This window comes from Dipteris shenzhenensis, chromosome 20 (assembly GCF_047967505.1).
Source record: "Dipteris shenzhenensis isolate YYH24624 ecotype China chromosome 20, Dip_SZ_1.0, whole genome shotgun sequence".
Taxonomy (NCBI): Eukaryota; Viridiplantae; Streptophyta; class Polypodiopsida; order Gleicheniales; family Dipteridaceae; genus Dipteris; species Dipteris shenzhenensis.
In genome coordinates this window covers 21,147,776-21,174,581 of record NC_141615.1, presented here as the reverse complement: position 1 = coordinate 21,174,581, position 26,806 = coordinate 21,147,776, and the positions used below count along the sequence as shown (strand labels likewise).

Here is a 26,806-nt window from a genome sequence, read left to right as displayed (position 1 = left end):
AATGCTGCACAGAATTCACAGCAACAATCACAAAATATTAGTGGACATGTAGTGTCCTGTAGCAGTGGGTCACATACTTCGCCATGGACAGGCACATTGAGATTAGGAGAATCTCCTCAAAGCAATGCAAATAGTGGTATGCAAGTATCACAAAAAGGAAAAGAGAAAGTAGATCAGCCCATGGTTGATGTGAATGCAGGTCACTCTTATGTGGATGGTGAATCCAGTGGCTCAGAACAGAGCCTTGATGATGAGTTGGGTATTCCTTCTATTGTTACACCTAGAGTAAGGAAGACAAGGGATGTTTTAAGAGCACCTGGTAGTGAGCCTATTTTGCGCAGGTCTACCAAAGCTAGGTATCTTGTTGATAGGCTGAAATATGATGGATTTACAACCATTTACTATGCCTATGTGGTCAAAGTGATACAAGAACTAGAACCCACTTCTTTTGAGCAAGCCATGGGAAAAGAAAAATGGGAGAAAGCCATGGATGCCTTGGAAGCAAATGCTACATGGGAATTGGTGCCTTTGCCTAAAGACAAGAATGCAATTGGCTGCAAGTGGGTCTATAACGTGAAGCACAATGTAGATGGTTCTGTGAGTAGATACAAGGCAAGATTAGTTGTCAAGGGGTATGCACAGGCATATGGCATTGATTATGAAGAAACATTCAGCCCGGTTGCAAGGATGGCAACTGTAAGAGTAGTCATTGCTATGGCTACATCAAAGGGATGGTCTTTACATTAGATGGATGTAAAGAATGCCTTCTTGCATGGTGATTTGCAAGAAGAGGTCTATATGGAGCAGCCACCAGGTTATGTGCATGTTGTTCATCCTGAGTTTGTCTGTAGGGGTTGAAGAAAGCCTTGTATGGCTTGAAGCAAGCACCTAGGGCATGGTCTGACAAGATAGGACAGTATCTTGTCACTATTGGCTTTCAGATTTCCAAGGCAGACTTCTCACTTTATGTGAGAAAAATAGAGAAAGGCATTATGTTGCTTGTCATTTATGTTGATGATTTAATCATCATAGGTGATAGTGATGAAGATACCTTCATGTGAAAATGCTATTGAAGCAGAAGTTTGAGATGAAGGATTTGGGAGAGCTGCATTACTTCTTGGGCATTGAGGTGATTAGATCCACAAGTGGGATATGGCTTTTGCAGAGGCAGTATGGATTGAACATGCTGTCCAAATATGGGATGACAGGCTGTAAGCCTATTTTAGTTCCTTTGGAGTAGAATGTGAAGCTGAGTGCAGATGCAGGTGAGCTTCTGGAAGACCCTACTATGTACAGACACATAGTAGGAAGTTTGATTTATATGACTATTACCAGGCTAGATTTGAGCTATGCTGTTGGGTTGGTAAGTCAGTTTATGCAGGCTCCAAGGAAACCGCATTTGGATGCAGCTAGATGCATACTGAGGTCACAACTAAGAAGAGGAAAACTGTTTTCAGCCTCCACCTTTGTGTGTATTTCCCCATTGTGTATGCGAAAAAGTTGCAAGTGAGACTCCTTACTTCTCTCCCACTCTCTTCACATAGATGACCTGCTTATTCACTAGGAATGCCTTATCAGTAAGGCACGGGACTCACAAGCTCCTTCGATAGCCTCGGCTCACAACGGTTGGAATGACCGACTCTAGGGACTCCTTCTTGGATGTCTCATCCCAACAGCAGTGAGCTCCCACATTAGCGACACCTTTCTTCATGTAGATGATTGCACATCCTTTCTCTCTACTGCAACGAGACCTACGCGGTGGCCTTCAATGTATTCGTGACCTCCAAGCTCCCGACGGCTGACAACAACTCCAAACCTCTCAACGCTTCATCCCTTCTCTGAGAGAGAAACTGCCATGTGGTAGATAAAGCCACGTGGCACTCCAGAAACCACACCCACCTTAGGTCAAGGTAACCTGGGTAGAGTCACTCTAGTTAGAAGTGGATAGGGTTGGTTATATTAACCAAGGTCAAGTTAACCTAGGTCAAGGTTGGTCACCAAACTGCCACATGACACCCTATCAGCCACCTCAGCATCTACCACATCATCATTGACTGACACATCACTTGTGCCACATCATCTGCCATGTCACCTGTGCCACATCATATGCCATGTCACCTGTGCCACATCATCTACCATGTCACCTATGTCACGTCATCTGCCACATCATCATTACCATGTCATCTACTGACATCATCATTTGTGCCACCTCAACTGTCCAGTCAGCACTGACCTCTGCATCACCGCATGTGACCCACAGTGACACATCATCATTGAGCACCATTTGCACTCCTTTTGCCCCTACACCTAGATCAACTCGTATCTCTTGATCTAGGAAGAATTTGAGGGCACTCCAAAAAGGAAAGTCGCTCATTTTTTTGTGCTCTACGCGCTCGTCACATCACACACACATTTTGGTGCAAGTTACACTCACATTTGAGCCTCACCGACAAAACCACTTCCTTCATGCACATTTGCCTCTACATCGATGCATCTGACCCAGCACTTAAAAAGAACAAAACAAAAGGAATTATTTGCTGTTCTTTCATCACTTGATGGTTGGCATAGATCTAGATTAGAGTAGACTCGATCACCATAGAGGGGACGCTTTGAATTTCCCCAAGTTGCCAATCTAAGCCATGCCCGAAATTCTCGACTAGTACCTACTCGGAGTCAGTCCATACGCTCACATACGGTTTCACATCATTACATTACTTGAAACTTAACGTTCATCAGTTTAGTGAGTAGACTTTAGAGAGTACAGAGGCATTGCAGATTGTTTCAGTGGGCAGATAGCACTTGATTTCACACACGCATGCCACTATTGTAAAGCCTATTCGGCTATCTCACGGCATCGTGTACATCATTTCAGCCTTGCAAAGCCTCTTGGCTATTCCTGGCATCATTGCCACAAGCCTTGTAATACAGATCATATTTTATATATTGCAGTTCTATCTTCACCGACGGTTCAGAGATTTCACTTGGCATAGTCAGTGTATTTGCAGTTGATTCATACAGAGATTTTCATCACACTTTTGAGTACATTTCGTGCACCATGTCGACTAGCAACCTCAATCTGAAGGCATCTGCTAAGTTAGACAACTCCAATTACGGTACATGGAAATACCGAATGGAGACCCATCTTGTACTTTAGGACAAATGGGAGTATGTCGATGGGTCTACACCCAGACCATTGGACAATCCAGCCACAAGTAGCTCTACTCCATCTGTTGTCAGAGCACTAGCAACGAAATCTACAACAGGATCTACAACTACACAAACAGTTTTTGCACCAGAAGCAGATCCTACCATTGCCTGAGCTCAAGCAGAATGGGATAAGAAAGACAAGTATGCCTATCACCTGATCAAGCAGAATGTGCAAGATGTCATGCTAGGACAGCTCAACACAGTCAAGACATCGAAAGAAGCATGGGACACATTCGCAGCTCTCTACAAGACCAAGAACACATCTAGGATTCTCACCCTGAGAAACCAAATGAACCAGAGTTTTCACAATAGCAGTGAAACCGGTCATGCTTATGTACTCTGCATACAAGATGACAACAATTAACTTGTAGTAGCAGGAGAGACTATGAACCCCACAGAAATGGTTCAAGTCATTTTGAATGGACTAGGAGAGGGATACGAGAATCTAGTCCAGAGTATTGCCATCCAATGGCAAATTTTGACACTGGAAGAACTTCAGTTAGTCCTACTTGGTGAAGAACTCAGGACTCAGGCCATTCAAGCACGTAAAGGTCATTCTAATGATCAGGCATTCATAGCTTCAGACAGAAGCAGAGGCAGAGGTAGAGGCAAAGGAAGAGGTATATCATATCAAAAAAGTGGCCATCATCAGCAACAAAATCAAAGTCAACACCAGCATCATCCTCAGCAACATTAGAATCAGCAAAGAGGAAATCATTCCAACCAAGGAAGATTTCAAGGACGAGGGAATACATCCACCAACGTGTCAAACATTCAATGCAACTACTGTCACAAGTTTGGACACTATGAAAGAGATCGAACCAAGGAAGATTTCAAGGACGAGGGAATGCATCCATCAACATGTCAAACATTCAATGCAACTACTGTCACAAGTTTGGACACTATGAAAGAGATCGCTGCAAGAAGCAGTACGACCAAAGCAGTCAATCCAGCAATAATCGAGAGAATTCCCAAGGTAGAGGAAATCATCGTGGTGGACATTCTAGTCACAGTCATTTTGCAAATGAACATGGGAATATGTTTCTTGCAAGCAAGGAAATGCATCAGATTGATACAGTGTACTCAGACAGTGTACTCAGACACTGATTTCAATCCCAAAGAGGATTATAGCTATCAAGTTGACCAAGTGGAACATGATCCTTGGTACATCGACAACGGTGCATCAACTCACATGACAAATCATCAGGAATGGTTCACAAAAATGAAACCATTAGAAGGTCATAAAAATGTCATCTGTACAGTAGACAATACAACGAATCCGGTTCAAGGGACAACTGTTATCCCTATGAACAATTTCAGTGGTACGAAAGGATTAGTGAAAGATGTGCTCTATGTTCTAAAGCTCAGCAAGAACCTTTTGTCAGTAGGTCAAATGACGAAACATAATTATCGAGGCATCTTCAATGGTGATGAATGCACTATTAGAGATAAATCCAAAAGATGTCAGCTAGTAGCAAAAGGTGTTAAGGAAGGATGCTTATTTAGAATGCTAGCTACAGTACTAGATAAGCATGCCATGTTAGATCAATCGCAACAGATGCCACTATCTGCAAAATGGCACAAGAGATATGGTCATGTCAACTTCAAGTACTTGTTAGATCTCAGGAATCAGAATATGGCAATTGGGATTCCGAAGCTATAGTTTCTTAGAAAAGCTTGCGAAGCATGCTGCTTTGGAAAACAAAAGCGAACCAACTTTGTCAGAAGTACCTCTCGCACACGAGGTATTCTTGATTTGATACATACAGATGTATGGGGTTATGCCCAGACCCACAGCATTAATGGTTCACTTTATTAGACTTTCATCGACAACTACAGCAGATATTGTTGGGTCTACTTTCTGAAAAAGAAATCTGAAGTGTTTTCCAGATTTCAAGAATTCAAAGCCATGGTAGAAAACCAGACAGGTAGAAAGATCAAGGTCATGAGATCAGACAGAGGAGGTGAATACATGTTTTCAGCATTCATGAACTTTTGCAAAAATCACGGCATTCAAAGACAATTCACATGTGCGGATACTCCTCAGCAGAATGCAAGAGCTGAAAGGAAGAATGGGACTTTAGCAGACAGTGCTAGAGCAATGCTTAGTGAAAAGCATCTTTCGAATTAGTATTGGGCAAAAGCAATAGCCACTACAAACTATTTGCTTAATCGGCTTCCTACCAAACCGATACAGGGTATGACTCCTTATGAAGCATTCATTGGACACAAGCCACACATTGGGCATCTCCGCATATTTGGTTGCATAGCATATGCCCACATACATGATGATCATCATAGGAAATTGGATGCAAAGTCACACAAATGCATCACGGTTGGCTACAGTGAAGAAAGCAAAGCATACAAATTTTATGATCCCATCAACTGCAAGGTCCTTATCTCCAGAGATGTAATCTTTGATGAGGAATCAGAATGGAAAACCTCACTTACATAGGAGATAGAAGCATCAACTTCACAGTCCTCTACAGAACAGGTTGATGAAGAAGAGCAAGAATTGCCAGCAAAACCCCAAGTAGAGCCACAGCAGCTCATACGGTCTACTAGGGAAAGCAGACCACCAGCCAGATTGACATATGCTCAGAAAGGCAAAGCAATTCAAGTGGAAACCACCAACTATGCTCTTATGACTACCATTATGGCTACAGAAGAGCCAGTGTACTTCGAAGATGCAATAGACAAGCCAGAATGGCAAACTGCTATGAATGAAGAAATGGATGCTTTGTATAAGAATAATACTTGGGAATTATGCGACCTTCCACGAGGAAATAAGGCCATAGCAAACAAATGGGTATACAAAGTGAAGTACAATCCAGATGGCAGTATTCAGAGATACAAAGCCAGACTAGTTGCAAAAGGATTTGCACAACAATATGGTCAAGACTACGATGAGACTTATGCTCCAGTAGCAAAGATGGATTCCATACGGTTCTTGATATCACTAGTGACACTCAGCAGATGGAATGTATATCAGCTCAATGTTAAGAATGCATTTCTCAATGGTTATCTAGACGAGGAAATCTACATGCAACAACCATCAGGTTATGTTGAACCAGGAAAGGAGAATAAGGTTTGTCACCTCAAGAAGAGTCTCTACGGCTTAAAGCAAGCACCCAAAAGTTGGTATAGCAGAATTGACAAGTATTTTGCTAATCTAGGATACATGAAATCCAATGCAGATCATACTCTCTACTACAAAGGTCAAGGGGAAGACATTACTATTGCACTTTTGTATGTAGATGATCTGATTGTGATAGGAAGCAAGGATAGCTTCATCAGAAAATTGAAACAAGACTTACTTGCAGAGTTCAACATGAAAGACCTTGGAACATTCATGAGTCAGCTCAAGTATGTTGACAGTCTCCTAAAGAAGTTTCATATGGTAGATTGCACGATCGTAGCCACTCCCATGGAATAGAGTTTGAAACTTACTAAAGATTCAAAAAAGCCTACAGTCAATGATAGATACTACAGGTAGCTCATCGGATCTCTTATATATCTGATAATCACACAGCCATGTATTTGTTATGCAGTAAGCTCACTAGCATAGTTTATGGAAAATCCAAAACAGTCTCACTGGAATGCAGCCAAAAGAGTCTTGAGATACATCAAAGGTACAAGATAATTTGGGAGGCTACTCTAGTGCAAATACTCATACCATTTGATGGAAACACAATAAGCCTTTGAGGCTACTACTAGTAACACATCCTAAAGGTTGAGGGAGGTCACCATGACTACTCCCATTAGGGCCTTGTAAACTTTCGTCGAAGGTTCGGTTCGATGGCTTGATAATGACTATGCCGGAGATCATGAGACTAGGAGACCGACATAGGGATATGCATTTTTCCTTGGTCAAGGTGCTATATCATGGTTGTCAAACAAATAGCCAACTGTTGAAGCAGAATATAGAGCACTCACTACAGGTGCATGTGAGGCTATATGGCTCAGAAGACTACTGTTAGAAACATATTACTTTGATGAGTCTAAGCCAACAACAATATACTGTGATAGTCAATCGGCTCAAGCATTGGCCAAAAATCCAGTATATCACTCTAGAACAAAGCACATTGATGTCAGAGAGCACTTCATCAGAGAAAGAGTGTTACTTGGTGACATCACACTGTAGCATTGTGATGGCAAAGAGAATTTTGCAGACATCTTTACCAAACCACTCGGTAAAGAGCTATTCAAGAAACACCGACTAGCTCTTGCTTTGATGCAGAGGAAGGACATTCCCATTAAAGGGGTGTGATGGAATGTAATGCTCAGTCCTTCTTTGATTCCCCAGAATCATCTTGAGGGAAGGCCTACTTCATGATGTTGATCTTGAGGGAAGGTGTTGAGAGTTCACACTCAACATCATGTGATCATGTGTTCATAGCACCATCACGTGATCATATGTGCATAGCACTAACCTTATAGAGTGCTATAAACGAAAGGGTTAGATCCCCTAACCCTAACCCTAAATGGGTTTGTATACATTCTATTTTTTCAACTAAATCTAGTGTACAGTTAGTCATTTGTGTTGTGCCCTCTCTCCTCATCTCCACTCTTCTCCTCTCCCCTCTTCATATTTTGTCATTGGTGAGCAGGATTTTAGCTTCTCAAAAAGACTACCTAGTCCCTTTGACTACAAGAAGTTGTAAGCATTGGGTGAGATGGCAAACGTTGAGACTCGTGGCCATACAAGCTATATTGTTCCATCTGTTGCTAGCTCTTTGTTGGTTTGGTCCTCAAGGTGTTATGCACTTGCATCTTGCATAGTCAATTGCTCTGGCTCAATTTCTCCTGCCTCTAGTATCCCTTGGTTCTTTGGCATTTCTTCTTGGCATGTTGCATTTATTTGCTCATCAGTATCACTATCCAGAACCAATAGCCGTGGTCGTTTTGGTGCTGACCTCTGAGTTGGTGATTCTGGACCATGTCCTTCTTCAGGTTGGTGATTTGAGGAGGGCTATTGAGGTTGAGGCTTGGGTCATTTGGCATGTTGTCACTTTGCCGATGGCGTTGTAGGCCTTTTTTCCATCTTATTGGACTGTCTTCACCCTGGAATTGCACACATGAATCAGGTCCTAGTTTGACAGTGCCGATATAGTGCCATGTGCTAAGAGTGCATGTTTCTTTTGTGAGTGGCTAATGCATTTTACTCTTTTTGTGATGAGGGTGCTGTGTGTGTGGATCAAAACAAGTATCTCTTGGGGCTTTTTTGTGCAATTTATTTGTGGTGCTCAAAACATGTGGGTGTGCTATGCATGACTAGTGAGATGGGCATTCCTCCTATATGCTTAATTTGCTAAGGGAATCATAGGGCAGCTAGGTTGAAATCGACTGAAGCTACCTATATGTGCAAAGGCATACATAAATAAATTGCAGTATTGACATATGCAATAGGATTATGGTAGAGCTTTGACATCCATCATATAAATGTGGTGTTCAAAAACACCGTTCCATCACAATAGAGCTCATGTTTGTGAGTGCTCGTGATACAATCTAGTCCTAACAATGAAAGACTTGGGCATCTTCATTATTGTCAAGGATGGCTTGCATGTTGATGTAGTAGCGCTTCAGTCCGGCTCCCATTTATTATTGTTGTGAATTGGACTCCATCCAATATTTCAAGTAGCACAGCTCTGATGGGATTCATTTTTTTGACTCTATAAGGTCCTTGACCTAGAAATTTGAGCTTGCCCTTATGGACTTTGGTATTGTACAGTAGAACCAGGTCACCTTCCTTGATGTATTTGTCTTTGAGGTTTCTATCAAACCATGCCTTCCTTCTTTGTTTTTCTGTTATGGCATGGTAGGCAACTAATATGGCCTCTGTATGCTTCTCTAATTGGTAGTCTTTCTTTTAGTGATGCATGATCTCCCATATGTTCTTGTATTGCTATGCATAGACTAGGTATTACAAATTTCAGTGGGACCACACCTTCAAGGCCGTACACCAATTGAAAAGGTGTATTTCCTGTACTGACCTTGAGTATGGTTCTATATGCCCATAAGGCTGCATGCATTTTCTCTGCCCAATCAGAATGCTTTGGTTCTACTACCTTGGTGAGGACAATACATAGAATATTGTTGGTGGATTCGGCTTGTCCATTCCCTTGGGGTTAGTAAGATGTGCTCTTTCTATGGATCACCACAAAGACAGACAAGAGTTCTTGGATGACCTCATTGACAAAATGTGTGCCTCTATCTAACACAATTTCAATGGGACATCCAAATCGGGTGATCAAATTCTTGTGCAAGAACCTTGCTATGCTTCTGGCATCTGCCTTTTCGACGGCTTTAGCTTCAGCCCACTTAGTAATCTATGGCCATAATGATGTAGCGTGCCTATGTTCCTTTTGTTGCTGGATGGATGGGACCCACAAAATTAGTCTCCCATTTTTCAAAGGGTTTTTGTGCAATGACTATTGTTAGGGGATTGAAGACTTTGTGTTGTGGTTTAGTTGTTCGTTGGCATACATCGCAGCTTTTGACATATTCATAGGCATCTGACCAAAGTGTTGGCCACCAGTATCCTATGAGGACTTTTCTTGCTATTGCTTCCCCTTGGAAATGTCCACCTGCAATGCCTTCATGTGCTTCACTGAGGATTGGCATGATCTCATGTGGCATCACACATCTCCTTAAAACCTGGTCCTTGCCCATCTTGTATAGTTGTCCTGCAATGAGTTGATAGGGTGTAGCTTTTAGAATTAGTTTCCTAGCATGCACTGCTTTCATTTCAAGAGGTGGTCTTCCTGCCATTAAGTACCCAATGATGTCTGTACACCAATCAGGCACAATGTCTATTTGAAATAATGCGGCATCTGGTAGGTCATCTTCTATTCCTTCTGGCTCTTCTCCTGTCCTCAATCGTGACATGTGATCGGCAATGAAATGTTGAGCTCCTTTTCTCACCATGATTTTGAAATTGAATTCTTGTAGCAGTAGAAGCCATCGAGTGATCCGATGGCCGATTCACAAGATATAATCAGGCTTGATGATATGTGTAGAAGATAAAGTCACTAGCCAATAGATAGTGTCGAAATTTCTTCATGTTGTAGATCATTACCAAGGCTTCTCTTTCTGTTGTGGTGTAATTCACCTCTGCATCATTTAGCTGTCTACTTGCAAAGTATACTGGGTAGTCTTTGTTGTGTTTGCTAGGTTGACATAACACACTCCCTACTGCATAATTGGAACCATCAGTATGTACATGAAAGTCTATGTCCCAATTTGGTGCCATTAGAACAGGTGCTGTGATCAATCTCTAGTTAAAGGTTTCGAATGCTTGTTCGCATTCGTCTGTTCAGATGAAGTTGACTAGGAGCTTTGTATAGGGGCCTTGCAATCATGGCATACCTCAATATGAATCTTCTATAGTATGTGACATATCCCATGAAGACTTGAATTCCCTTGGCATTTAGCGAGGGGGGGAAGTTCCATGATGATCTTTATATTGTCCATGTCAGTTGCAATCCCATGTCGAGAGACTATGTGTCCTAAGACTACTCCATGTGTGACCAAGAATTGGCATTTTAGAGAATTCAAAGAGTTTCCATACTCCCTGCATCTTTAAAGCACTTCTTGAAGGCATTTCAAGTGATCCTTTTTTCCTAAGTGTACGCACAAGTCGTCGAGGAAGACTTGTAGGAACTTGTTGAGAAATTCCTTGAAGGCGGTGTACATTACCCTTTGAAAAGTAGATGGGCATTGCATAAGCCAAATGGCATGACTCTATATGCAAAAATGCCCCATTTTGTGGCAAACGCTGTCTTTGCCTGATCTTGAGGTGCAATTTGTGCTTGGTTGTACCCGCTGAACCCATCCAAGAAGCTATACACTTCAAATCCTCTTACCCTTTCTAAAACTATTTCAGTCAATGGTAGGGGATAATGATCTCTGATTGCTGTTGCATTGACGTTCTTGAGATTCACACATATTCTGAGCTTCTTGTTTTTCTTAGGAACAATCACAATTGGTGACACCCAATTGGTATGCTCGATCTCATAAATGAAACCAGCCTCCAGTAGTTTTTCTAGTTCTTCATAGACATGGGTGCCATACTTGGGATTTGTCCTGTAAGGTCCACATACCTTTGGTTTGGATCCTTCCCTTATTGGTATGGTATGTACAACAACTTCTGGGGAAATCCCTTTCATTTCTTTGTAGGACCAAGCCATGCAATCTCCATATTCCATTAGCAATGCTTTCAGTTCATTTTCTTCTTCTAGAGTGAGCTATTCAAAACCGATGTACACAAGCTTTTCTTCTTCACCATTCAAGGCAAAATTTAGTTTCCTTGTCTTGACTGGTCCTTCATAAACTAGGGTATTTATTCTCAATATTCTCTGTTTCTTTGAGCTTTGATTCCCTGAATGGCCTAGGCATTGCTATTGTTGCTTCTCCTCTAGTGTAGTTTTTGAAGTAATCGGGAACTTCCCTTAGGCCTTCATGGCATTTTGAGGTGCTTGCTTGGCTACTAGCTTCAGTGGAATATATTTGGTCCAATTCACCTGTGTTCCCTTGTTCTTATTTTTTGTTACTACTCACCGTTTCACTTTTTATTCTCACATTGTGTTTGAACTTTCTAAGCTTTTTGCTTTGTGAGACTAGTGATGGATTTTCAATAGGAGTCTCACTCCCAAGGAGTGGTTCTTTGGCCATACAAACACCTTCAAGCCCTTTAGGATGCCATTTAAAATTTGGGGACTCGGGTGCTTTTATGGGCTTAGTTAAGTACAATTCTACCACTCTGGTCTGCATTCTTTCCAATTTGTTGAAGTGCTCTATCTTGGCCTTTTGGCGCTATACACCCTCCTTCTTTGTCCTGGATTGATTCATATTAGATTGTCTTGGAGGGTCGACGATCTTGGGGTATTCAATGGCCATGAGTGCCTGTAGGATCGCCAAGTCATTGTCAAATACTTGGCCTTCCAAGGTTGCATTATCAGCTTCTGTTTCCAGATCCCACTCTATGTCAGCATTGTAGCCTTCTATTATGGACTCTTCAGGGTCACTGTTCCACTCGAAACCTGTCATGAAGACCAGTATTTCCACTACTTTTGATTCATCATCCCAGATTGGTGCTTCTAGTTGTATCATTTGGGCATCCACATCTAGCAACATTAGATGTGTTGTTTTATAATTGTCTATTGTAGCTAACGTCTGTATCCAATTATTGACATCACTTTGTGTATCCCCCTTTATGGGGTACAGGGGATGCATGACTAGTGGCTATAGTGGAAGAAGTGTCTTCAATATTTCTAGGAATAGTGGGTTTGATTTCCCCTGTTCCTAGGTTTATCTTGACATCGGTTTCTCTATTTTGGATAGTGATCCTATCGGTGCCCCAATCATGGAGTACTGACGCTTCTCAAAGCCATGGTCTTCCCAACAATATCTGGTATGCTATGGCGCCCTTGGGAAGATCCAAGATTGTAAACTAGAGCGTGAATCTTACTCCAGCAATTTTTGTTGACACATTGTCAACAATATCCAATGGCTTCATTTTCATGTGGTCAGCTAGGCGGATGTTAAATATGGCCTTCTGCATTGGAGGTAGGCCCCGTTCTTCATATAGCTCTCTTGCCAGAATGTTTACTCCGGCTTCGCCATCCACTATTGTCGGGTATTGACCAAAGGCTTTATGCTCTAGCGGGATGGTTACATTTTTTATGTCATCCCGAGCACCGAATTTTATCGAAATTGCCTTTTCCTCTGCTTCAAGTGGGGGGAAGTATTGTGAAGATTCGATCCATCCCTTGAAACTTTCCCACATTGTAGGGCAATTTCTTAGTAAGGTCCCAATTGGCATTGTGATTGGGCAGCTTATCAAGCTTGCTAGTGTGGTGCCATCCAATTGGGGATGTTTTGCATGTTGCTCTATTACCTCTTGGAAGTTGTTGGGATCAATCACTGTGTCAATGCTGGGTGCTAATGGTGCTCTTACCTCTGCTACTGCCATCCTGTTTGCCTCAATTTTTCTTGTTCTTGTTGAACCCATTGCTTCAAGGCTTGGTAGCGTGTCTTTTCAGTTTTAGCATTGGGGTATGCTTCCTTGGCTCCTTGGGTGGCACTTTCCGTGGATGTGCTAGGCATGGTCTCACTGTGTTGTGGGATTGGCATGGCTTGTTTTGCCAGAGGGCTCTTTGCTTTTTAAGTGGAAAGGAGTTTTTGCATGCCGCTTCTTTCTGCTATCTTGTTATGACCAAGACTGGCTGTGACATCACACTTTGTGTTGCCACACTATGATTTTCCACACTTATCATCCCCAGGGTTACATCAGGTTTGACTTTCGTGGTTGGTTGAGGCTTTGTTCTTAGTGGGCAATCCATGCAAGCATGCCCAACTCCGCATTCCCTACACATAGGTTGGAATGAAGTGGGGTTACCCTTGTGTGGGCATTCTGTTATGCGGTGGTTTTCTCCACAACCAAAACACTTGATGGGTGTTCAAAATGTGGTGGGTCTTACTTGATTTGCATACACCGGGATGAGTCCTTCAGCACCATCCATGTAGTACATAGGGTATTCTGTTTCATACTCATAGTGAGGTTCCATCTCTTCAGGTTGGAGGTGTTGCACCGAAACTACTGGAGCAAGATTGGGAGCCTATGGATATTGCGGACGATCGGATTCCTCATTAGTTGAGGCACTTGTGTTCTCACTGGGAGTGGGTTGAGACGTGGCACTTGTGCATTAGGTGCCAGTCCTAATTGTCTGTACACTCGGTTTTGCGACGGCTGTTGGTATTGATAGGGCCGGGGTTGTGCTACCCTCATATTGTAGAAACAGGTATTTACATCATGCCTTGCAACATTGCAAATGGGACACCATAACCATGGGGGCTGAGCCACTTCTAGTGGGTTTAGTCTGTTCCTTAAGATTGGGCATTCATTGGCTGTATGGTTGGCCATATAGTGTGGGCACCGAACATTTTCTCTCCGTGGGTATTGTGGTGGCTGAGAGACAGGTAGCTTTTGCTCAATAGCCTGCATCATTTCATCTTTTACTCTTAGGGCCATGGCTTCCACTCTGTCCTCAGTGGTGCGATCTTTGTGGGAAGTGCTTCCCTTCTTTGAAGATTTCTTGTTGCGATGACTTGATTTATAGCCATCACTATCGCTGTCAGAATCGATCATGCCATTCTCAATGTCAATTGCAGCTTCATGAGCGTCGCTGAAGTGTGTGCATAACTGCTGACTTTTTTCATGTCCTTACGAATGGATTTTTTCAGGCCAGAGATGGAACCATGCTATGAGGTACTTGTTGTTCGGAGGGGGATCACATTTTGCTATTAATCTTTTCATTCTTCCCAGGTATGTTTTGACCTTTTCTTTCTTATGCGTATCTATATTGCCAAGTTGTAATGCAGGGTTATCTTGTAGCCTTTCTGTTTGGAATCTTCTTCTGAACTGGTCAGATAGCAGTGCCCATGTGGCTCTCTCCTCTACGAGAAGGTCGAGGTATCATTTTGAAGCCTCATAGGTTAGGGCTATCGGGAACCAAGTGGCTTTGGTTTCATTTGACTGGTCGCCGCCTCCATCACAACATGCTGCATCGAAGAGTTGAAGGAACCTGGCGGGGTGTCCATTGTACTTTAGCATTTCCAATTTACCAAAGTGTCATCTGCATTGTTATGTCCTCCATGCTGCTTGTTGATGGTGAGAGGTTGAATTCTTGAAGAGCGGCGAGAACTAGGTAGGTTCTAGTCTTTTTCCTAATCTCAGGTGCATAAACAAGTCTTATTTGTGACTTTCAGGTGGGTGCATATGATTGTGAAGTTCGATTATGATTTCGAACTTCGTGGACCCAAAAATGGTAAAAAATAAGCAAGCGGCGGGTTAAAATTAGTGCCCATGTGAGGCGACTACCGGAGCCCAAAAGTGATGGTTAAACACTTCGAAAAACTTCATTTACAATAGATCTTTACATGCATGAAATCTGGGTTCAATCCGGGTGTAATTTGGTCTTTAAACGGCCGTGATACACGCTCCTAAAAAAGGAGTCAAATTTGTTAGGGGGGTTAGAGATGCATTAGTGTCGTAGGGACCATCGTGTGAAAAACGTGCCTAGGATTGTTCCACGTGAGGGGAAAAATGTGCCGGTGCAGATGGATTGTCAATCGGAGGTCTCGACGAAATCTTATGAGCGAATTAGTGTGAAAAAGGGACCCACACGGGGGCACAAATTGAAGTGTTTTATGGATTCCTAAATGGTGTGGGGTTGGTTGGAAAAAGTTCTCGTAGCTTAATGGTTCCGTGTGTGAAGTTGTGGTTCAATCTGGGTCCCAAACGGGTAAGATATGGACCCTCAAAGTTAGGGGATTTTAGGGATCCTTTTGTCTTTACGGGGGCCAAGTGTGAATGGTCCTAGACCTTTGACCTAACTAGGGTTGTACACTAATTGCTAGTTAGTTTGGACTCAGTTACTATAACTGGTCCTTAGCCTAACCTATTTTATGTAACTATAACAGTTAGTCTGACTGTAGTTAGTCCAACTAACTAAAGTTAATATCTAATTGATCCACAGTTAAGTTAACCTAACCCTCTAATCAACTAACCTAACCGAAGGTCAACTAACCTAACCTAATGTCAACTAACCTAACTACGATTAGTTTGTTTAGGGTCAGTTTATCCTTTTTTTTGGGAAGAGGGGGGGGGGGAAGCCGGCGGCAGTGGAGGGGGGTTGGTTTTTGTAGATGTAGGCGGGGGGTGTGAAAGGAAGGGGGGGTTTAGTAAGAGGCCTTTAGTAGGGAGGGCATTGGGAGGCACTGGCCGAGCGGGTGCCATCGTCGTCGCGGGTGGGCGTTGTCACGTTTGGCGATCGTTGCCTCTGTGCGGTCGGGTGGGTGAGCTACCCTTAGGCAGCCTTAAGGCCTTAGGCCTTGTTAGTCAAGGAGAGGAGAGGGGGAATTGGGGGCCGAGAGAGAGAGAGAGAGAGAGAGAGAGAGAGAGAGGAGAGAGAAAGAGAGAGAGGGGGGAGGGAGAGAGAGAGAGAGAGAGAGAGAGAGAGAGAAGAGGGGGAAAGAGAGAGAAAAAGGGGGGTGGAGGAAAGAGAGAGGGGGGTGAGAGGGATGGAGGGGGGGGTGGAGGGTGGAGATAAGGGGGGTGGGGGTGGAGGGGGTACATGGAGAAGGGGGGTGGAGGTGGAGGGGGGGGGGAAGGTGGGGGGGTGGAGGTGGAGAAGGAAAAGGAGAGATGGGGTGTAGAGAGGTAGAGAGATGGTGGTGGGGGGTGGAGGTGGAGGGGGAGAGGGAAGGAAATGGGGGGTGGAGGAGAAAAAGGGGAGATGGGGTGTAGAGAGAGGTAGAGAGATGGTGGAGCAGAGGGTGATGGAGACGGGGGGTGGAGGAGGTGGGGGATAGAGAGATGGCGGAGTGGAGGGAGTCGGGGATAGAGAGAGGTAGAGAGATGGTGGAGTGGAGGGTGATGGAGATGGGGGGTGGAGGAGATGGGTGGTGGTGAAGGAGATGGGAGGTGGAGGGGGAGGGGGATAAGGGAAGATGGGGTGTAGAGAGATGGTGGAGGGGAAAAGCATGGTTACCTTGAGTGGGGAGATGAGGGATGGATAGAAAAAGTGGAGGTGGTGGGGAGGAAGATGATGGGAGGTGGAGATGGAAGGGGGGGTGACGGAAAAAGTGGTGGTGGGGGGGAGGTTGACGGAAAAAGTGGTGGTGGTGGTGGTGGAAATGGTGGACGGAAGTTGGAGGACGGAAAATAGAGATAGACGAAAAATATGAAGGCTTAACAGAATTTGGAGAAGGAAGTGGCTAGACTAGCAAAAGTGTGGGGAAAGAAATGAGGGGGGTTGGTGTTGCTTTTATAGGATGTGGGGGGATTAAGGGTTAATTTTGGGTGTTTAGTGTATTAATGTGATTTTCTAAGTCAACATTATCTTTTTGCATCATTTGGAAGCATTTTTTCACTCCTTTGCCTTGAGGGATGTATCTTGAATGGTTTTTCGAAGGGGGTTCTTTTTCACACATGCAAGCATGTGCTCCGCTTTCACTAACCTCCCCGGCAGCTGTGCCAAATGTTTTCTATGTTTTTCCCAAGTGCAGGTTTCGAGGGTGTTAGTCATCTACAGTCGTGTCGTTGCTTGTTGTAGCATAGGTGCTCACAAGTGTAGCATAGGTCCTCGGATCATGTTTCTGTAAGAGGTGTAGGCTAAAGCGTGGAAAGCAGATCTCATGCGCGCGTGAATGAGAAAGAGGGATTGATTATAATGATTGATGGAGGCTCTCGCCTCCACGGGAGTTCAAGGGTTTAGAAGGGGATTTCAGGGTTCGAAAGGGGGACAAGGTTGAGAGAGTTAACTAGGAGTTCCAGGGTTCAGAGGGGGTTGCAGGGTTTAGGATGAGTCCAAGGTTGAGGAGTGGAGAGCTAGTCTCCTCACGGATTTGAGGGATAAGGGTTGAGGAGGAGGGACAAGGAAGGAGGAGGAAGGAGGAGGAGAGTGGAGGAGGAGGGAGGGAGAGGGAGGAGGAGGAGGAGGGAGAAGGGAGGAGGAGGGAGGAGGGAGGAGGAAGGAGGAGGAGGGAGGAGGAGGAGGAGGCAGGAGGAGGAGGAGGGAGGAAGGAGGAGGAGGAGGGAGTACAAGGGTAGAGAGTGCAAGGGTAAGGGCATGCTAGAACACGATAGTGTAAGAGAGCATGGACGCAATGGAGATCAATCGCATGAACACAATAGTGAGCTTGAACACTGAACCCCAAAGAGTGGGTGCTTCATTCCATTGAGAGATATTTATACATGTTGGTCTCTAGACAATCCGTATAGGTACCTCCGTGGTGGGACCTCTTTTGTAGGAGACCTTTTAGATAGGAGTCCCTCCACTTTTGGGGGGGACCTTTCTGGGTCTCTACACAAAGTGGGGGGACTTTTTGGGTCTCTACACAAAGTGGGGGGACCTTTTGGGTGTCTACACAAAGTGGGGGGACCTCCGAAAGTGTAGGCTTTTAGTCATTCTCTCTCGAGATTTAGTCTTTCTCTCTCTAGATCTTGATTTTGCAAGTATGATTGGATCTTTTCTAGAGAGGATTTTGGCTATCCTCATCCTTTAAGATATATCATACCATCTTTCAGGCTCAAGATATTACAAGCAGAGCTTTGCGGCTACCCTACACACACAATGCTCTCATAGTTGCTATCCTCAACTACACTTCTGGCCCTTGTTGCCATGGGGTTAACACCTACAAGGACAATCGATGCTTGTCTACTATTTCTTGAAGCTTAAATGCTTTGTCGATTCTTTGCTTGATGGTGTTTCTCCAAGCTTATTCAATGGTCTTGGGGATGGAGAGAGCAATGGGTGATGAGACTATCATTGGCTTTGCTTGGTGTGCTTGATGCTATGCTGGAAGCCTTCCAAGGTGGTTAGGGTAATGATGGGGTCTCTTTGTCACTTAGCTCTATGGGCTTGCATTTTACTAATGTCCTAGTGAGAGCTTTCACCTTCTACCTTTGATTGGCTATACATTTTACTGTGGGCTCGCTCCCCCTGACTTGCTCCCTCTGGTGTCTTGGTGAGGGCTTTCTGCCTTTTCCTTTATTGTTGTGGACTCGCTCCCTCCAACTTGTTGCTTGAGCCACAACTAGAACCGAGCTTAGTGTTGCTCGTTTCCTCTCGGTTGTTCTACCATCTGCCAATCCACTTTGTCTTTGTTTGTATCTGGCCCCTTGGTACACTCCATGCTCCATTCAACTACTTCACTTGTAGCAGACAGTACTCTAGGCCAAATAATTCATCGGTGGTGTGGCCGCTTCATGATGCCTTTCTTCTACCTCTTCGCTTTGTCTTTCTCAGGCTACTGCCTTTGCAGACTCTACAGTTGCTCCACCTCCTTTATTTGTGCTGCCTCGATCTTCACATGGCTTATTGCTTCCTTGTCCTTGGGGTCGCCTATCTAGATGAATCTAGCTAGGTGAGGTGGATGTCCTTTCTCCTGGATGGGTGAGGTGGATGCCCTTTCTCTTGGGTGGGGTCACCTTCTAGATGAACCTAGGTGGGTGAGGTAAATGACCTTTCTCCTTTCGTGCCTACTCTTGCCTAATTGTTGTCTTTGTCCTCATTTCTTTTTATGAATTTCTTAGGGTCCTCTAGTCTACTGAGTTTTTACAGTAACTCTTCAATGAGTTCTTGCAATTGATCTCACTATGCTTGGATCCCCCTTTGAGGAATTTTGAGGCTTGCGAAGTTAGCCTTACCTCCATTGTAGCTAAGTGGGATTTCAAGATTGATACCTTGTCCTCAATCATGGCAACTTGACTTCTAGAAAACCCCATGGGGTTTTTAAAAATATTTTCTTCATCAACACAGTCGTTATGCTCCTTCAATTGTTTCTTCCTTCATTGGCTTTCAACCATCTCACTTCCTTGTAAAGTAATTCGGCTTCATGCTTGGCCTTGTCTGCCTCATGAAACACCTTCGCTTCGTGTTTGAGTGCTTGCTTCATTTTTGCCGCCTCCTCCTTTTGATCAACTTCTAGGGACACGATTTGTGCTTGAAGATGTCATTTTCATCTGCCAATTGTTGGAAGCTGAAGTGGGCCACATTGGCGAGGATGAAGTTTTGTATTGTATAACATAGCACATTGAAAGCCTCACATATCTATGTGTGTTGGACTTGCAAAAGATTCGCATGGAGGAGGAGAGGGAGAAGAGCACATTAGTGAGGGGAAAGCAACCTTGAGGTGACATTAGAGGTTGTTCCCACGAGCCCATTAGTGTGCGGTTGGACTGTGCATTGGTTGCACACTAGGGGAGTCTTGAAATGGAAGCCTTTTGTAAATGCACATTATTGGCCCTTAGTCCACGATGATGAGGTTCACCGATGGCTATTTAGCTATACATGTCTAGTGCCCCCTTTGCCTCCCCTCTGTAGGGTTTGCTCTGGTTAATTGCAAAGGCTTAATTGGCCATTGCTATCGAAATCTAGGCGGCACATCGATGCCCAAATTGGCACCCTGAGAATGGAGGTACAAAAGCGAACACCTAAAGGGCACCCTCTCCAATCAACCGTGTGGCCCAAAAAGGCGAAGAGCCAATTTCACCGATTTGTGACCAAAAACCGACAACCCGTGTCGATTTATGATCATCAACAGATGGGCGAGGCGGTGAGACACGTGGTGTGGATTCGATGGCTCGTGACATTCCAAAATCTGATTTGATGATGTACATGGAGCACCTCTTTCTAAGCTTTGGATAAAAAAGGTCAATCATATGGTAGTAAACTACGCCTGCATACGCACTGTTGACGAGTCTTGATCGGACGGCTATGCAAGTATTACCATCGCACCACATGTCGCCACACCCTTACTTGACTGTGGGAATGTGCCACCCACGTTGTGCTACATTTAAAGTCTATGGGGGGTTTCACACACGTCCGCCTGCAAATCGGTGGACGATGCTCCCTCTAATAAAAATGTGCACCCATGCCTTAATGCTTTCATATGTGTTTGCCTGTCCAATGAAAAAATCCGACGTGGTGGGTGACTCACAGATGGGCGATGCTTTCATATGGCCCAATGAAAAAATCCGACGTGGAGGGTGACTCCCAAGATGGGCGAGTGAAAAATCGTGATCACGGCACTAAAGTGAGCGTCCGACCCTTACTAGACCATCTACATAGTTCGCTGGAAACGAACCCCAGACCCCCCCCAGACCACATCGTCTTACATCTCAAATTTACCAGCTGCACTACCTGTTTCTCGATAGAGGAGATGCAGCGTCATTACTTAAAAGAGTTCCGTCCGCTCGCTTGTGAATACAAGCGCGGATGGGCTACTCTCTTTTGCTAGATGAACATGATTCTTGGGGGTTTCCCACCAGTCCGCGCCACACTGGTGGGAAACCCCGTGCACCTCTAATGAGGTGCTCGTCTTGATGAAACACAATCTGATGGCCATGATTCACTGCGATAGATGAGGCATATGGCCCTAGACTGTCCGACACTTGTGAGAATGGGAAGTAAGCGACAAATTTTAAAGTGGCAGGAATTTGGAAATCAAGTAATGTAGTCGTCTACTGTGTTGGACCAATCATTGGACGGTTACGATATGCACTCCGTTGACCCTTACCATTAATGGGTATTTGTTGGCATGGCCGAAGGCAGAGTGTTGGTTTCTCACTTAAGAGTCAACCCCCATGGATCAGCTGAACATTTTCTCCGTACAAGAAAGTTGCGGCATATCTCACCCCAGGCCCCTTGGCGAGGCAGAATATCTCACCCTAGCTGCGCTCCAACCTGCACCAATCGGTCGAAACAATTGCAAAACTGCACAGAGATGCTCAACGCTACTACCCCCAACCTACGAGACACACTACATGCAAGCCAATTTCGGCACAGAGAGCGATTGCAGCAGCCTTCCTAAACAATTTCAATGGGATGAGTGTGTTAGTCTTGGATAACTTTCTTTGCAAAGTCTGCATTTTCAATAGCTTCTTAAATTTCCATCGGTTTCTTTGCTTCAGGTATTGTTGTAGTTCATAGCAATACTTGAAGCGCTATGAAACTGCAGGCATTTACACGAAGAGCAATTATTAGCCGAAGAGCTCTCGAATCTGTTTCTGTGCACTAAATACAAAAAGAGGTATGTTTGATCAGTCAGTCGGAGTTGATTTCTGTCATGAGCTTGTGTTAGCAACACGAGAATTAAGACTGTTGTTTAACGGGCATGAAATTTGCGCCCTGCTGATTTAAATTTTATACTCCCCAATTCAAACTGAAATAGGCGCAAATTGACTGCAGGACAGGCAATGAGGGTTCCCAATTTGAACCACAACAAATAATTAAAATGATTCCTGGACGGACTAGGGCTCAGCTCACACCTCATAAATGCAACTCCAAACCTTCCACTGAATTAGTGAAAATTTTAGGTTATGGATAGAATGCATATTCTTTTTTAACAAAGCTTTTCTTGAGCTGAAAAGAAACGGGATGAAAGTCAATTAATGCAGCCTTATGAGCTAGGCTTGCTTGCCTGCATTAAGGCTAACAGAAAATAAAACACACAGGTAAACATAGACAAAAACGCCATGTGCCTTGTGGCAAAGCTAACGCTATACAATGCAACACACGGAGCAACATGAGCTCAATGAAAATATTTACAACCCATGCCTTCAACCCTCACGCCTTGATTTTCCTCCTTGCAAAATCCAATACTCAATTGCAAGATTCACATTCAAACTACACACCACTGGAATACCCATATTGTGAAATCTCTCTGTATTTTTCCTGTGCAATCAACCAGCCTTGCCTCTCTGAGGAACCACCCAGTCATCAATGACCAAGGTTCACTACAGGCAAAAGCAACAGCTTTGAGTTAAATGAGGCTAAGGCAATGGCTATAAGCAATATGAGGCCAAGGCAACATCTTTTAAAACTGTAAAATCCTTTGAAAGCATACATCCAAGAAACTCTGAAGAGTGGACGTTATACAGGTGTGTTCTTCCACAGCAAGACTTATCTATCACCTTATCACGCAAAGAAAAGCCATCTACAAGGGGTCAGTAAAATGCTCTACTACCATAAAATAATCTATGTCCTTCTTTCTTTCCTTTTTCTGCATCTTTCTTCTCTACTTTAACATGCCCAGAAACCGTTGAGTCTTGTGACTCCATATCCAGTGGAAATTTCATCTCTGCAAGTTTCTCAGTAAATTGCTGCATGCTTTTCACGTACAAATCTACTATCTGTTGCTGCACCACTGGTTCCTCTGTCACAAGTGAAAAGTCTACAAGAGGCGCCCTGAAGGCCGAGCCTTCACTTTCTTGGCTGGTAGAGAACGTCATTTCCTTGTCTTGGTTCTCATGCATTTCAGTGGGGGGATGATGAGAACCGTCATCTGAAGACAAACTTGTGGCAGGTTGATCATGCTTGAACAGGTGGTTGTCACTAGAGCCCACTCCATTTGGTGAGTTGCTACTGCGTGCTGGGCTTGTCCCAGAAGAGTGCTCTGGGGCTGAGCAAGGTAACGTTGTTTTAGCTGGACTTAGGACCTCCTCACAAGATAAATCTGCATTACTAGATCGTGAAGTATGGCTGGAAGGGTGAGAATCCCTTACGACTGGAGAGCATTCCATAGGTTTATCTTCCCCTGAATTTGACATCTCATAATCCTCTTCTCCCACGACAGAGGAATGCAGAAACGGTTGGGTTCCCGAAGCTATCCCATCCTCATGCCTTTCTCCGTTACTTCCAAGGTCTGTTAAATCATTAGCTCCAGCATAATCTCCAATGTCACCTCCTGCCATTTTGAGGTAGACAGATACCAAGTGCTGATTCTCTGACGCAGCCTCCAAGTCTGGAAATTCAATCTTGCTTAAGTCAGCTGGAGCAAGGCTTTGATGCCCAAAATCCATCGAGACTTCAGGTGTGTTGCATAAATGACAAGCTGCAAGGTTGCACTCCTGCAGCATGTTGCCATTCGATTCGTGTTCAAAAACACCTCTGCTGCGGCTGTGAAACGAAAGGGAGAGGCGTACTGTGCCAGCAGGAGTATAGAAAAGGTCGGTGGAAGTCAAACAATAATCCTGAGTTTGCACACCTTTGTCTAACAGATCATACAGAGGCACTAGCACGAATCCTAGACTCTGGTCCTCTAAATAGTTTTGATTGCAACTCATCATCCAAATCTCACATCGTAGAACAGCAGCATCGGGCTGAGAAACAGGAATCTGGAGGCTCTGATTAAAGACAGGATTCTTGCCTCCGCCCTTGACAGGGGGGGAGGAAAAGACGGAATCTGGGGAATGAGTGAGAGAGAGCTTGGCATAAACGTCTTGTTTCCCGTAGATACAGATGTTATGAATGTCAATGGCGTGGTGGATGGTGACATGGAGGATAAAATTGGGAGAGGAAGAGTCCGACAACATGATGTTGCCATTGATGTTGGAGGGAGGGGAAGAAGAGGAGAGGGAGGAAGAAGGTGGAGCAGCCATGGAAGCTAGGAGTGAACTGCGAGAAGGTAGTGAGCTACGAAAATGGTGCAGGAAAAGCTCGCCATGCGAGCTTACTATATAGAATTCGAGCTAGTTTGCGAGAATCGAAGCTCGGATTTCTCTACACGAATCCACACAACTCTGCAAACGAGATGATGATCGCCATCTCCTCTCAACAGGAGCTCCATCATCATCTCCTTCGCTCTCCCATCATCCCTCAAAAGCTGCTTCCGCTCCTCTGCAGCTCAGTACACACTCTCCGTGCGAAGCTCGCGAGCTCTCCTCATCGCCATCTTCTCTTCTGTTTCAGCTGCTTTTGCATCGCCATCTTCCTCGTCTTCTATCTCCTCTGCTTTTTCAGCTTCTTACCTCCTTAACTCCATCGCCATCTCCCTCGCCAACCATCCTCCACATTCCATCCACACCGCCTTTTTGCAGCCGCTCCAGCTACTCCGCCGTCTCCCACTCGCCACCACCCTCATCTCCAACCGTGCTTTTCCCTGCTGCTGTTGCAGCTACACACACACACACACACACACACACACACCCAGAGCTTGCTAGCATTCTCCCAATTGCCTCCCTCCTTCCCCAAAAAAATTCAAACCCCCTCGATTTCCTCGCTCCGACAAACTTCCACTGATTCTACGGAGCAGAGAGGACCCACCGCCTCTCATGCTTTTCTCCATCGCCCGTCCACTCGTGACTGTGGTTTGTACTTCCGCGGGGCCAACCCCCGTCGTACGTTTGCAGTGCGGTGCGAAGGCGCATTGGGTTCAAATTCCCAGAGCTGTCAGCGAGAGAGTCAAGATACTTTTACGCCACCCATCGCTGGTCCTCGTTTCCACTTTCTCCATGTCCAGATAGTGCCACACAAGCAGTGGCAACTATGCACAGTGCAAGCATGAGGTTTTTTCAAAACAACAGAACTGCACTCCCGCTCGGCGCTGATCCGAGAACATGGATATGATGCATACTCGCCGAATGCGGAGCACAAACTCGAAAGCAAATTGTCAGGGGGACGAAACAAAGGACCATCCTGATCCGACCAGACAGGCAAGAGCTGTGCACCATAGCTGAAAAAACTTCAGTTGAGCTTCTTGCTGGAGTTCCGAGTCCCGACATTCGGTTGCAGTCTGGGAGACTGCAAATCTTGAACTTTGATGAGGAAGCTGGAGCCTGGCACTTGATAAGTTGATGGTGTGTAAAAAAAGTCAAGGAAGCTACAGAGTGGAGACAACACTTTGCAGGCAACCGCTGCACAGTGTCACTGTACATTGCACACATCTGCAAAATCTGCACTTAATGCTCTTCCGTGCACAATGCTGATAATCTGCACAATGCTGATAATCTGCAGAATGCTGATTATCTGCACTTGATGCCCTTCCGTGGACACTGCTGATTATTCTACTCTTCATTGCACACTGCTGATTATTCTAGTGTAAGATCCTCCTCTGCTCTTTATCTTTGGAGCTCAGCTGATAATCTGCACAATGCTGATAATCTGCACTTGATGCTCTTCCGTGCACACTGCTGATTAGTCTACTCTTCATTGCACACTGCTGATTACTCTACTGTAAGATCCTCCTCTGCTCTTTATCTTTGGAGCTCACACTTCTCGTCTCACCACTAGAGAGAATGGCTTCCCTTACGGCCTCTCTCCAAGCACACCTTCCAGTTCCTTAGAGCTTGTTCACACCAAGGGCTGGTTTGCAACCCACCATCAAAGGTCAAAGGCTCGGATCGCAAGAATGTAGATGTGGACCTTTGGATTTAAGATCTTCCATAATGGTAATCTCCCTCCCTTGCCCTACCTGCCCGAACTGCCATGTGTCAGGTCCCCAAGCCTTTGACGACGGCCAGTAAAAGTGGGGCAGTCCCACTTTCCCACTTAGAAAATGGTGAGCGGGCGGGCAAAGGCCGCCAAAAGTGGGGTTGTCCCACTTTCCCACTCAGAAAATGGTGAGCGGGCTGCCCGCCCGCTCACCATTTTCTGAGTGGGAACGTGGTCCTCCCCCACTTGCCCTACTCTTTCTCCCTATCAAAGCTCACCAACAACCAAGTTTTTCTACCCGCCCGCTCACCATTTTCTGAGTGGGAACGTGGTCCTCCCCCACTTGCCCTACTCTTTCTCCCTATCAAAGCTCACCAACAACCAAGTTTTTCTACGCTACTCTAGCGCAGGGGCTCGAGCAGCAACCAAGTTTTCCCTCCAAAACCGCCATGCGTGAACCCAATTTGAAATCCAAAGCTCACCTGGTTTGCAAACCGCCCCCTCCTACATGAATAGGCTCTTAGAGGGAACTCTCGTGTCAGCCTCTAGTGCTCTCACAATGCCACTGGTAGTGATGTTTCATCGCCATTTGCTACATCCTCTGCGGCCTTTGGTGTTGGGTCGCCAGCCTCGCTCGACAAATTTCACTGCTTGATCCTCAGCCTCTCCCATCGATTCCCTTACCGACTAGAGATAGGCCAAGCTGGTTCAAGCCGTTGCTTATCATACACGAGGATGAAAATAGCCCCACCACCTCCCACACCCAATCAACGAGCTCCGCGACACTAGTCAATGCAGTGTGAGGAAGCCCTCTCAAAGGCTTCCCCCTACACCAACTTCCACCAATGGGAGTGGCATTTAATGGGGGCCATCCTTGTACC

General features: G+C 44.9%; 1 protein-coding gene across 1 annotated transcript; it reads right to left on the bottom strand.

Annotated features, from left to right (window-relative positions):
* Positions 1-22,282: 22,282 nt before the first annotated feature.
* On the bottom strand, positions 22,283-24,761 carry LOC147889407 (uncharacterized). The gene has a single exon (XM_087391684.1). The coding sequence runs from the start codon at positions 24,152-24,154 to the stop codon at positions 22,721-22,723; it is 1,434 nt and encodes a 477-aa protein (XP_087247810.1). The 5' UTR covers positions 24,155-24,761; the 3' UTR covers positions 22,283-22,720.
* Between the last annotated feature and the right edge of the window lie 2,045 nt (positions 24,762-26,806).